The 12,857-nt window shown below is 48.5% G+C and overlaps 2 protein-coding genes across 3 annotated transcripts in view; one reads left to right on the top strand and one right to left on the bottom strand.

Moving 5' to 3' along the window:
* Positions 1-4,375, top strand: part of LOC105562690 (neuronal PAS domain-containing protein 4) — an 8,043-nt gene extending 3,668 nt beyond the window's left edge. Inside the window, exons 3-9 of one of the 2 annotated variants that reach the window (XM_012013715.1) lie at positions 764-825; positions 948-1,037; positions 1,131-1,307; positions 1,378-1,562; positions 1,637-1,743; positions 1,815-1,968; positions 2,096-4,375. In XM_012013715.1, coding sequence (XP_011869105.1) covers positions 764-825; positions 948-1,037; positions 1,131-1,307; positions 1,378-1,562; positions 1,637-1,743; positions 1,815-1,968; positions 2,096-3,125 — 1,805 coding nt within the window. In that variant the 3' untranslated portion in view covers positions 3,126-4,375. Of the gene's footprint in view, positions 1-763; positions 826-947; positions 1,308-1,377; positions 1,563-1,636; positions 1,744-1,814; positions 1,969-2,095 lie in introns of both variants that reach the window. The other variant, XM_012013714.1, reaches the window with a different exon arrangement.
* Positions 4,376-7,524: 3,149 nt separating this feature from the next.
* Positions 7,525-12,153, bottom strand: LOC105562689 (muscarinic acetylcholine receptor DM1). Its single transcript, XM_012013713.1, has 5 exons — positions 11,435-12,153; positions 10,815-11,097; positions 10,143-10,269; positions 9,392-9,691; positions 7,525-9,243 (listed from the first exon to the last, which is right to left on the bottom strand). Exons 1-5 carry the CDS (start codon positions 11,901-11,903, stop codon positions 8,608-8,610), a joined length of 1,815 nt encoding a protein of 604 aa, XP_011869103.1. The 5' UTR covers positions 11,904-12,153; the 3' UTR covers positions 7,525-8,607.
* Between the last annotated feature and the right edge of the window lie 704 nt (positions 12,154-12,857).

The following is a 12,857-nucleotide window of genomic DNA, read 5'->3' as shown; positions in this document are numbered from 1 at the left end:
CTCTCTCTCTCTCTCTCTCTCTCTCTCTCTCTCTCTCTCTCTCTCTCTCTCTCTCTCTCTCTCTCTCTCTCCCCTCTCCTTCTCTCCTGTCCTATCCCCCTTCCCCTCTCTCTATCTCTCTCTCCATCTCTTTTCGGTCCATTGGAAGCCCGCGCGCGTGCCCCGAGACTATCGCACGTGATTAAGACTCGAAACACAACGAGGCGTAAGAACAGCACGCAAAGAACGCAGAATCGATGCGCGGTGTAAGAAAATCCAAGATAAAAGGGAGTAGAGCTAAAAAGACTGCTCATTTGGAAAACAGCGAATTTAATTAGCATTCTGACGGAAGACGGCATTCTGATGACCTCGGATCGATGATACTTTCCAACCGATCGCACCGCTATTCTTCTACTAGCCTTCCAGCTGTTCCCTTCGTGTTTTCTCAGATTCGCGTTTACATTTCTAGGATCAGGAATGCTTGAAGAATAGCCGTTTTTTACAGTTCGCGATAGGCAGGCGAGCTTATCTAGTGCGCTCGCACATTTCCACGTTACATAAAATAAAAATAGAAATAACGATTCTCTATCGTACTTTTTCCGACAGTAAACCCACATTGTACATACGTATACACTGATAGCGCTTTATTCCTTTTGCTTGACGTAATATGCTATCTTATTTCTTCGACAAATATTACAATAAAATATAATATTGTTTTATTTGCTCTTTTAAACGTCACATTTTATCCCGGCAATCCTGATTCTTTTATTTTTTTCCGTTCCAGCGTTGAAAAACTGCCCGTCCGAGTCTTCGAATATTCCAACACCCAATATAGGATTTTCAAAAGTAATTATTTTCAGTTAATTTATATTGTATTAATCGCTCGTGATTATTTTGCGATCATATTTTTTACACTCGTTCGCTATTTACTATAAATTTTCGGAATACAATCCACGCGTCTTTTCCAGGCGATGTCCGGTTTCATTATGATGATGACGCAGCAAGGAAAATTGTTATACATATCAGAAAATGCGGCAGATTATCTCGGGCATTCTATGGTACAGTACTCTCAAAAATGTAACCCAGACAATAGTCTTCCTAAGTGTAGCATTATCTTCGGAACGAATTGTGATAAGGCGAAAGATTTTCAGGAGGATTTGCTCATTCACGGCGACAGTGTGTACGACGTGATCGACAAGCAGGATCACATGGTCGTGCAAAATCAGCTATCCCGAAACAGTCCCATTCCCAGCGACAGGAGATTGTTTCTGTGCCGAATCAACGTGTCGAGAAATTCTCGGAGGCAGCTGCGATTCGGCGATCAGAAGGTGATTGATAGCCGCCGATTAACTTTAAAATAACGTCCACTTACCGCGCACCATTCGTTTCTATCCGCAGGTAATCCTCGTGGAGGGTCACTTCCTGCCCTTCGTTCCCGTTTGCAATCGCAACGAGTTCGTTTTCCTGGCGTCGTGCACCCCGGTGGTCCTGCCGGAGACCCGGGAGAGCATCGTTCAGGGCGCGACGCATATCTTCACCACGATTCACTCGATGGACATGAAATACCTGCATATCGATAAAACGTAACTGCATCCATTCGACATTGATAAGTTTAGAAAACCGAGTTCTGCTTTTCTAAAGGTTTCTTCTTCCGCAGCGCGGAAAGTCATCTGGAGTACACGCGCGCCGAGTTGGTCAACGTATCGTGGTACAATCTACTTCATTGGGACTCCATAAGAACCGCCTATTGCAAACATCAAACGGGTAATTGCGCTATGCGTCTCATCAATCCCTTTATCATATTCTGAACTGGTTTGCTCGGAATTTGATTTCAGTCATCCAATCCGATCAGGAGCGATCCACCACCGCTTTACTGAAGCTACAAAGCCGCTCCGGGAGGTGGTTCTGGGTCCATTGCGTGCTGCAGGTCAAGGACACCTCCGACGAGTGTCAGCATCCCATAATCGTTTGCACGAATCAAGTACTCACGTACGTTTACGATTATTTTATCAGCTCTTTTAACCATTTACTAAATGACGAAATTTCATATTTGCCTAACGGTGGTATAATTTACTCAAAATGCTTTGGTTCGCATCGCGATATACAATAATTACAGCGATAGGGAGGCAGAAGTGATGCGCTCCAGTTCATGGCTGTACCAGTACTCGTCTCAAACCAAGTTCACCTACGGACTCTGCCCCAGCGGTCAAGGTCGCGGTACCGTTTATCCCTCCGCAGGACCTACTAATCAAGCCCAGGAATACGTTCGGACATACTCCAACGACACCGAAGCCCAGCTCTCGCCGTCGCTTCACTCGGACCGATCCGAGACGGAGTCGCATGGCGGCTCGAAGATCGCGCAGTCGACGGATTATCCCAACAGGCGGCTTCTGCGGGACGACGCGGAGCCAGTGGACATGTCGATAAGCGGCGCGGAGCAGCACGAGGGCAGGGGCGTCCAGAGCACGATCTCTGATCATCAGCAGCACGTCCTGGACGACGCGGTTCGGTACCATCACAAGCAGTACCACAAGAACTCGTTACATCTGGCCGGCTATCGGGCCAAGTTCGCGCAGTGCCACGGCACGCAATACGCCAGCGGCTGCGCGGACGTGCTGTCGGTCCCCGGCACCAAGTATTATCTTACCGACCTCGACCGGGACTATTGCTGCGGTGCGGAACGGAGCGCCCTGTTGGTGCACAAGCGGCTACCGACAAAGGCGTTGCTCGCGCCGCCGCCACCCTCGGTGGTCACCGCAGCGACGGAACCGCCGCAGCCTGACACCACTCCCTTGGAGAACTGGGGCACGGCGTGGTCGGACGCGTTGCAGAGGGTGCCAGACGTGGTACACCAGGAACTGAGCCCGTACATCACCACGCCGACCACGCCAGTCAACACGCCCGACTCGGACACGCTCGGACACCCGGAGGCGCCTATCTTCAACTTCGACTGGGCCGGCACCGAGCAGCACGTGCCAAACCTGAAGATCACCTTCCACCGCACCAGCGCCGCGATCACCACCACCGGCCATCCTGCCGTCCAGCCTAGGAAGCAACATCAGGACGCGGTGCAGCCCATCACGCTACAGTTACCACGTAGGAAGGGACAGTCTACGGAAAATGACAGCAAGGACTTCCCGAAATGAATTAGGAAATACGTATACAAGTCCGAGGGAAGGTGGCCATACAGTAAGAGTTTAGGGGACAGTAAAAAGAGTACAAGAGAGTAGGGAAAGCCTATAGTTTTCCACCTACAGCTATCTTTAATAGTTAAAGTATAGAAAAAACGTCGGATACCAGTTAGTTCGTTAATAAAAAAAAATTATGTAAGGATCTAGGAGACATTAGAGACGAAAGTAGGGACTAGCACTTATGAATCAATTGGGAATGTGTGAATGTGTGCGTCAAGAGAATCTAAGGCGAGCACAAAAGGGGTATTCGGACAGTGTTGTACTTACATACGTCTCTTTGTCACAGACAACGGAGTATATTCTTCCAAATTCTATCAGTATCGCGTTACACAATTTTCTACACGCTCGTTCGTCTCTTTTCTCTCTCTCTCTCTCCCCCTCTTTTTCTTTTTTTTTCTTCTTTTATCTTCACGTCTCTGTCTCTTTGGCATCTTATACGTTACTCTCGAATCGTAAATTCTTCATTAATATAAAACACGTATATAAACATAGACTGATTACATCGGTGTTTACAATAATCTACGATTAAAAAAAGTCGTACATCATTTCGTTTATCTCCGGTATACGCTTTTATGCGAGAACATTCGTTTTGAGATAAATAGCACGCATCGTACGCGTATATTCCAAGTGTATATATATTTATATTATATATATTACATATATAATGTTGTGCATATTATATATCTAATATATATATTACATATATTATATATATAACTATGTATGAATGTGCAGTGTCGTAAGAGGGTACCCAGGTACATGCGCTATATATGTTTGAGATTTCCTTTGAAAATACCTAAATCTTACGTTTAACACACGATCGTGAAATATATTCGCTTTGTACATTTCAACGCATTCGAGGGAACGCATGAAGAAGAGTGTCTCTTTTTCTTTGGCGTAACGTGCGCGTTGCGCGTTACATTACGTCTCGACGTCATGTACTACGAAGGAAACAGGTAAATAAAGAGAGGCAGTTAATCGTTTATAGCAGTAGCAGCAGCTTCAATCAGGTTTCCGTCCACAGTCGTGTTTTAGCATTATTATCCGACGTTATCGACACCTCGATCGGAGGTCCAACACCGGCCAGAGGTCGACCGTGCGTAAGCGACCACGCGCAATTTAATCGCGACTAACACGCCCTTTGTTACGTCTTACGTTTACGGATCTTTTATAATAAATATCGAAATAAATATATCCTGCAGAGTGTATCTCTAGTGCCAAGCCGAACTTTGAAGATATGTTCCGGTGCTGGAATATAAATAAATAAAGGGTTTGCGTAAGAGCATGGGGAAAATGCCTTTTCACGGATCTCTGAGTAACGTTTCTTTCGAACTGGAGCTTCAACGTGTGACGACAGGTTCTAGAATATATCCCCAAAGTTACGATGTTTCCGACACTTCTTCCAATTTTCTTTTTTTTCTTATAGCGAATAACCATACACTCGCTTCTCTACTTAAAATGTCGGGCAAGTGTCCTTGCCGTACTAATTGCCACATTAATAGTCTTACACACATCAACGTTTACTTTCCGACGAATACAACACACAATTTTTCAATTTCGTTTTGGATCGAGAAAGCAAAACGAATTCTACGACACAATCAATCCCACTGTGCGTCCGTCTTTCGAATAAATCTTCACCGTTTGACGTATTTTCCTTTTTTTTTCTTAAAAATCTAAAACGCAGTCTCCCTGATATATTTCTGATCTTGAAATTCCAATTTTATCCTATCTGCGTCAAAATATCGAAGTGTGAAGTTTCCGAGTCTTTGAAACGTCATCGATCCTCCCCGCAAAAGTTGCACGCAATGATCTCCCAGGAAAAGTCTTGAGCGTCTCCCTATTTCAGTGCTCGTCCTCGCGGGATCGCGAATTCGACAAAAAGTGCTATAAGCCTAAAGTTCTCGCTTCGAAATGTTTTCGCATTTCTCGCGTTACGAAGAAATACAAGCGCAACGAAAACGTCGAGCGTCATTATGCTCTTATATCACCCATCTCATTTGCGTTTGCCGTCGCATTTTAGTATCGACGCGATTCGCCAAAGTCCTCGTCATGCGAGATCGAATCGCGCGAGATCGACTATAAAGGTAAAAAAATATCACCGAGTCTTACGCTATTCCCATCCCCCGTATGTTCGGCGGCGCTCAAAAATGCCAGAAAACGCGAGAGATTATACAGATATATGTTTTTTTCTTTTTTTTAAAATTACGTCTTTGTTTTCTCATGTAAAATTTAGCATTGTCTCTCCTTCACTAAAGATTTACGACCAACCATAATAATTATACGCTTACAATACCTTAATTATTATCGAGAGATCCTTCTTGAAATTCTTTAACATATATGTGGGAGGAAGAGTGCTTTTAAATACGTTAGAAAACGGCTCCAAGTTGCTGCATCGCACCTCGGGGAAACGGAAATCGCGTATATAGTTTATTATCGGTATAATCGCTCGCGTGACGGCCTCCAAATCGATCAGCGCGAATCCTCGTATCAAAAAGTACCCGAATAATAGATCGAAATCATTGGTTAATTGTACTCGTTAATTACGCTGCCGATACGTAACTACCGTCGCGTCCACCCGATGTACCCAGGTTCGTTCGTGATCAATGTTTCTGCCGTCGAGTTCCTTCCTCGCCGATCTGCACATACGGGATCCCGAAGATCTCGCGTCCCCCTCTCGCGATCGTCGCGCTAGGGAACCGCGTGACCTCCGACGAGCCATTTTACACCCCGTAGATGCATCCCCGCGAGTACGTACTGTCCGCGACACTGCACCGTGTATATATGTGTATGCTGATCGCGCGAGAGTGCGTGTTTAATGTGCGTGGGTATTTTTTGTACAAGGTACAAACGCACGCGTGCCGACGCGTACATAGGAACGTCGCTGTCGCTTTCTTCTTCGAGCAGCGATTATGTTTCGTGCTTCGAACGGCGAGTGGCTGTACGATCGCGCGAGAAAGACTAGAGAATCTGTCCTCGGGCACCTCCCGGGATCCGCCGAGAGCGCTCCCGCAAGTGGAAGCTAGCCGGAGAGAATCGAGTTTGGATCGACTTTAACACCCGCGTGAGTAACGTGAATGACCCGTGAGAGAAAAAGAAAGGAAGCTACTCGAAGTACACTTATGTAAAAGATTGTACCTTCTCGCTGTATGTAAAATCGAAGTACGCGCAAGGTTTATTAATTAATTACATCGAGGATGAAAATGAAAGGCTCGCAGTCTTGAGGTCACTATAGGCATGTCGGCGCGCGTACGGTTGACTTTGATTACTTTTACGAGCCTTCGATCGCTAAAGTCGTGTATCGCTCGACACAGTGCTCTTATTTTATTTAATTTAATCTGTTCTTTTTATTATTAACTATATATTTCTTCGATCTCGTTTCTCAATAGCATCGAGAGTGCGCTACCGACAGTCCTCCCTTCGCTCCGCGCCTCGCCTCTCCCTCGCTGTCTTTCTTACTCTCACGTCGTATAATCTTGGTATAATCTTTTAAAGCTTCGTTTGGCACGTATAATTAGAATGTATTTTAGTTTTACGGAAGAATTCGATTTAGCATTAAATCTCCCGCTCTCTCCCTCCTCCACCTCTCTCTCTCTTTCGTTTTTTTTCTTTCTGCTAATCGCTAATTATCTTCCCGTACTCCGCTGGCCGTTCCAGCCTCCTCTCCCACCTCCTCCCCCTCCCTCTCCTTCCAGCATTATTACATTTAAACACATTCATTTACAGTTTTACACTTCGCTACGTCGTAAAATTTACATCGAGTGTTTGCATCGCGCGTCCGCGCGACGTACGGAGGATTATCGTTATATCCCTTCGATATATTTTTTTCTTTTTCCTCTTTACTTAAATAGGTTCTTGTGCTCTGTGACTTAGCTTTTTCCCCTCGTCTACTCTCCCCGTTACCACGCGCCACCGCCGCCACCGCCACTCCCTCGTTTTCCTCCTTCCTCCGACAGGGAGGCTCCCGGGAGGCCATACTTCCGGTATCACGGCGACGACGATGACGATCGCATCAGGGGGAGGGGAAGGTACCGGTACACCTCGATCCCCCCCGAGGGCACCGGACACGCAATATAATTCCAAATTCGCGCGAACTCGCGTAGGTACGCACGACATTCGGAGAGATATTAATGAACGTTATATTCATGGCAGTATCCACATCGCGTTGCTTCTCTGAGAAACTCGGAGACCGGGGCTGCCCGCGTTTCGACTAGTGCGTCGACGGCCGGCACACGCTTCCCGTCGCGACTCGGAACGAACCCGCAGCCTCCTCTCCTCCTCGGGAGGACCCCAGTTCCCAGTGAGAAATGATTCGTCGATCGATGTCGAAACGACGTCAAATCGACATCGACACCGTCGAATTGACGTCGTTCGACGTCGATCGACGAATCATTTCTGACTGGGTTACCCAATTCTCCGACGTAATGCCGTCATCCACGTCCCCCGTCAATTTATCATTAGAATGAAAAGCCTTCGGCCTCGACTGTCCAAGTTACGGGAACAATAATCAAGCTGAGAACCCTTGGTTTCTCCCCCCCAAGAGTCTGCGACTCAAAAAGCTTAAGAACCGCTGCCTCATTAAATATTCACGCGTCTTGATATAGACGATCGATATCAGTGCCGTACGAAATTCGAGAAATGATCCGAGAACATTATGAACAAACAAAGCGCCCCTGCGTTGTCACGCGGGGTGAGGAGCCCGGTCGCCCACCTGTGTCACAGTTAACACCCCTCGTTAATTCCCCGGCAAGGATACATTAGTTCGCGATTAATTCTTTTTACGCATTCATGGATACCAATGTAATTATAGAGCGATACCATTACGTTCGAGAGAGCATTAAACTCGGACGTCACGTCGCGGGATAACCGAGTTATCGACGTAATTACTGACGATTAATAGAATTTCCACTGAAAAATGCGCGCGATCGGGTCGGCGCGCGGAAGCAACGCGGTCGTCGAAGAGTTAATTCTCTTATCCCGCGGTGAAAAGAAAATCCAGTAGCCTTTCTTCGCGCGCGGCCTGGCGGTCCGGAGGCTGGGCCCGAAAGATGCGCGACACAAACGACCGGATGTACCCGTAACAACGAGCGATATCGTTGGAGACAGGGTGGTTTGGCAGTCGCGAGCGCCAAACCCGTTCGCGGCAGTCGCCGGTCTCCTCGTTTCCGTTTCTTCGTGCGCTCGGAGAAACACATAAAACGTAGGAAAAGTAAACGGCGATATAACAATAATAATAATAATTACAATAATAATGATAATAATAATAATACAACGTTGCTTCGGTATATGTACGCATGTGTATGTGAGTGTGCACACGCGCGCGCACGTGGTCGTTGACTCCCAATTCTGTGGTGTGCTGATATCGGAAGCGCGGGGGAGGGGGCTGCACCCTCTCCCCGATGCAAAAAGGTCGAAGCGCGCATCGTCGGGTTACTGATTATCACCCCGTGGTGCCGCGGTTTCTGCTGTGCCACTTACACTTGAGAATCCTCACGTAGGTTCTGCGGAAAGCCGCGTTGCATAGCGCGTAGCACATCGGGTTCACAGTACTGTTGATGTAGCAAAGGTAATAAAAAAAGTCCCACAGATGCTGGGGTATGTACCACGAGCAGGCGGTGATGGACTTGAGGAGTACCAGGATGTTGTACGGGGTCCATGTGATGATGAACGCAAGCAGGATGGCCGAGAGCGTTTTCGCGGCCTTTCGATCGGCCTTCTTCTCCTGCAGCTTCTTCTTCTTCTTGTTCGGCTGCTTGTTCAGTATGCCCTTGCCCGTCGTCAGTGTCTTCGGTATGTTCTTCGCGTTCAGCGGTATCCTGATGTCCGGCATCTGCGACGGCCTCCTCGTCACCGTCGACGGGCTCGATACGGAGCCGCCACCGAGACGGAAGAACTTGCTGGCACCAACGCCACTGCCGCCGCCGCCGCCACCGCCTCCACCACCGCCGTCGTCCTCGCTGTCTTCCATCATGCTGTGCAATTGGATCGACATGGACTCGTCAGGGATCATCTTTATGCTCGGCCCCTCGCTGTACTTGCCGCCGTTGCTCGGCAATTTGATCAGAATCGTATAAACCTGGAAACGAAGGAGACACGCGCGTGGTACAGATCTCTTTCAACGAGTTAATACGCACTGGTTTTTCTCATCAATACTTTAAAGGATGATATTTCTTCTCGATTTCCAACTAGAAATACAAATACAACAGAATAGGATCGTCACATACGGAATCGCTGGAGAGATTCTTGAGGTCGACCGGCCGCGTCGGCCTTTTGTACTCGTGCTGCGCCGCGGCCTTGTCCAAGGCGAGTCCCGTGGCCTGTATCGCGCTGAGGGAGGGACACCGCGATACCGTGCTGGGAAGCGGCGTCTCGGCCGACAGCGGCGTGAGCGTGTCCTCGTAGCCGACCCCGGTGCGGCTGCTTTCCGGTCCGGCGATCTCCTCGTCGTCATCCTCGTCGTCTCGACCGCTGTGCCACCACGCGATGCACCACATCTTCAGCCAGGTCCAGGAGAACGGTCTGTGCTGCACGCCCGGAGAGCGGAAACGGATAAGATCGTAGTCGTGCTGTTGGTCGATCTAGAGATTGCGTTCGCAAACGTAACCTTGCGTCATAGCACAATACCGAATCTTTTCCGTTTTCTTTTCTCAAATTGGTGATAAGTAATGGTCAAGGTCTTGAGCTTACTAAATGAAAGGGGTGATTTTGATTTGCCATAAATAAGATTTCTCTACTATGTAATGAGAGAATTGAAGATACAAGTGCTTGGATTATTGAAACTAAAATCTCTAAAATAAGTAATAAAGTGCAAACAAATGAGTAGCAGTAATAATTCTCAATCCCGAATTGTGCGAGTTGTGCAAAGTTCCAACTTTCAATGGTACTTGCAAGAAAGAAAAAACGGGAAAACGTGCGCGCAAAGTTATTCCTGCTGGTGCAATCACATCCAAATTCACGCTTACGACTGCTACTTACGCTCTTGTATTGCGGATAGTGCTTATCAATGTAGGAAACGGCGATGTGCGTGGCGTGCGAGACGTCGTCGGCGGTGCTCGACTCGCTTCGCTGTCTTCTGCAATCCTCCATGTCTAAAGCCTCGTCGCTACACGGAAAAATGTGACAATAAGCACGTCGGGCGCGCAACTGGGTCTTTCGACCTCGCGATATTCGCAAAGCGCGATTGCTCGCGTCGTCGAAAGAAGCGTCTCGTTGCGCGTACTAGCGGAAAAATATTTTTATCGGCTTAGGAAAAAAACAAATAGAAAATATTCGAACAACGAGATCCGTGGAGCTCGACAAAATATTGTCACAAAGATCATGAACAAACATCAAAGAATAACAAGAAGCATCAAAGTAAAGAGGACATTCGGTTCGATCTAACATGTTCGAGGGGGGGGGGGGGGGACAAGTGTCCTAAAACAGTAGAGTAAAATGTTCTCTTTACGTAAGGGAGAAATTAATTAATTAACCTAAGACAATACGTTTCGACCATTCACTAGTGCAACTGTGCCCTAAATCAAGGCAAGGGCTGCGCTTCCAAATCGGGCAATGTGTTACCATCTCTCTTGTGCAGGGGTTGCGTTTTTTTTTTGGTGACGTGCTGAGACGACAAGTTCGAAGGGAGAAACAATTGAAAGCGTTAGTTACCACCTCGAGTTGCTGCGCTTGCTCGCGTCTTGCTTGCCGGCCTGCAAGTTCGGCAGGTCCTTCTGACGTTTCTTCGTCTCCTTCCAGATTCGCCAGTAAAGGATTATCATTATCATGACAGGAACATAAAACGCGGCGATAGCCGTGCCGAAGGTGATGTAGTGGTTCGTCTCGATGAATTGGATGTAGCACGCGGTGTTCGGCACGGTCCTGTTACCCTCGATGTACGGCCACGCGTAGATCCAGGGTGGCCAAAGAAGCAGCGATATACCCCAAGCGGACCCTGGATTCAGCGTCGTCTCGATTATTTCTCAACGAACGTACGTGGTCTCGTTGATTATTCCGAATATTTAACAAATATTCATTTTATTTATGTTATTCAAGCGTTGGAAATACCGTAAGCACAGTGTAAGTGATTCTATCGGAGTATTCGTCCGAACTCTGTGCAAGAGCGAACAGTTTAAATCGCGAATTAAAAGCAAAATCGTCAGAGAGACGATTTCGACAAAGATTTTTTTCAATCTCGACCAAGTTCCCCCGAGAACTATCCGACTTTTCTAAAGATAGCGAACACCGGTATTCACTCGCGTTTCGTCGCCTCCGACAGATTCGACACTCACCGATCATGACGGCGGCTTTGATGGTGGTCCTCTTGGCCCGATAGGTGAGCGGGCGCGTGACGGAGAAGTATCTATCGAAGCTGATAATGAGCAGATTGAGGACCGATGCGTTGCTCGCGAGATAATCGAGGGCGAGCCACGTGTCGCACACGTGGGGCCCGAGCGGCCAGTAACCGAGCACCGTATACAACGTAAAGAGGGGCATGGAGATTAGGCCGATCGCGAAGTCGGCCACCGCCAGGCTGAAGAGGAAATAGTTGGAGATCGTCTGCAGTTGCTTGTCGATCTTGAACGATATCATGACCATAATGTTGCCGAGGACCGTGGTGAGACTGAGGATGACGGCGACAACCATTATCAGCACGCGCTCCCATACCGCGTACTGATGGGGCTCACCGCCGCAGTCGAGACCGTTTGTCGTGATGTTGGTGTCATTGCTGAATATCGCCACCACCGAAGTAACGTTCATGTCTGGCGGACTATTTCTCGTCCTCTCTCTCTCTCTTTTTCTCCTTAATTCAAAAAGCCGTTCTCCAGCGCCTTATCTGTTCCCAGCGCTCCGCGTCCGGCACGGTTACCGGTACGCGCGGGCGATCGCGCGTCCTCTGGTTCTCTCGCGCACGGATCTCCGGAGCTCACGACTCGAGCTCCGATCCTCGGGGCACCAGCGCCGGTAGCCCGCCTCACCCTCGTCCGATCTCTCGCGTACCCCTTTACCATGCGCGCGGCGGGTACGCTGATGAAGCGCGCGCGTTCGCCCACGCGGCCGTGCGCGCGCACGCACGCCCGCCCGCACGCACGCACGCACGCACGTACGCACGCACGTACGCGCGAACGCCACGCTTCCGGTTACTCCTCGTCGACGGGCACCGGAATTCGGCCAACGGCACCACCTTCGCCGACGCTACCGTCGCGATCTCTTCCCTTCTCCTCCACCTTCTCCTCCTCCGTGTCCTCGTCGTCGTCGTCGTCCTCCTCGTCCTCGTCTTCCTCCTCCCCGTCCTCCTCCTCTTCCTCCTCCACCTTCTCCTCCTCTTCCTCCCCTCCTCCTCCTCCCCTCCTCCTCCTCCTCCTCCTCCTCCTCCTCCTCCTCCTCCTCCTCGTCCACCGCCTCCGTCGTCGTGCTCTCGCTAGGTGGAAGGTAGTGTCAACTACATCCCACGTTTGCTCCTCTCGGTGGAGACATTGAGTCTGCGAGCAAAGAGCGGACATACCGAAAAATCGTACAAAAAAATTATTAGTATAATAATATTAATGGAGTCACGTCACGTAAATATTCGATACGTTTTCTACTTCCTCCGATATATTTCTTTCATCTGACGTTTGCTATCGAGCAAACATTGAATATCAAAAGTCCATCTGTGGGAAACATAGAAACGCTTTCGTATAATAAATACTTCTGTGCAACGACGAAAAAGAAAGA

The sequence above is a fragment of the Vollenhovia emeryi genome, unplaced genomic scaffold, assembly GCF_000949405.1.
Source record: "Vollenhovia emeryi isolate VEMERY1.0 unplaced genomic scaffold, V.emery_V1.0 DF939185.1, whole genome shotgun sequence".
Classification (NCBI taxonomy): domain Eukaryota; kingdom Metazoa; phylum Arthropoda; class Insecta; order Hymenoptera; family Formicidae; genus Vollenhovia; species Vollenhovia emeryi.
The sequence above is the reverse complement of the archived record's forward strand: the minus strand, read 5'-3'. Positions and strand labels throughout refer to the sequence as shown.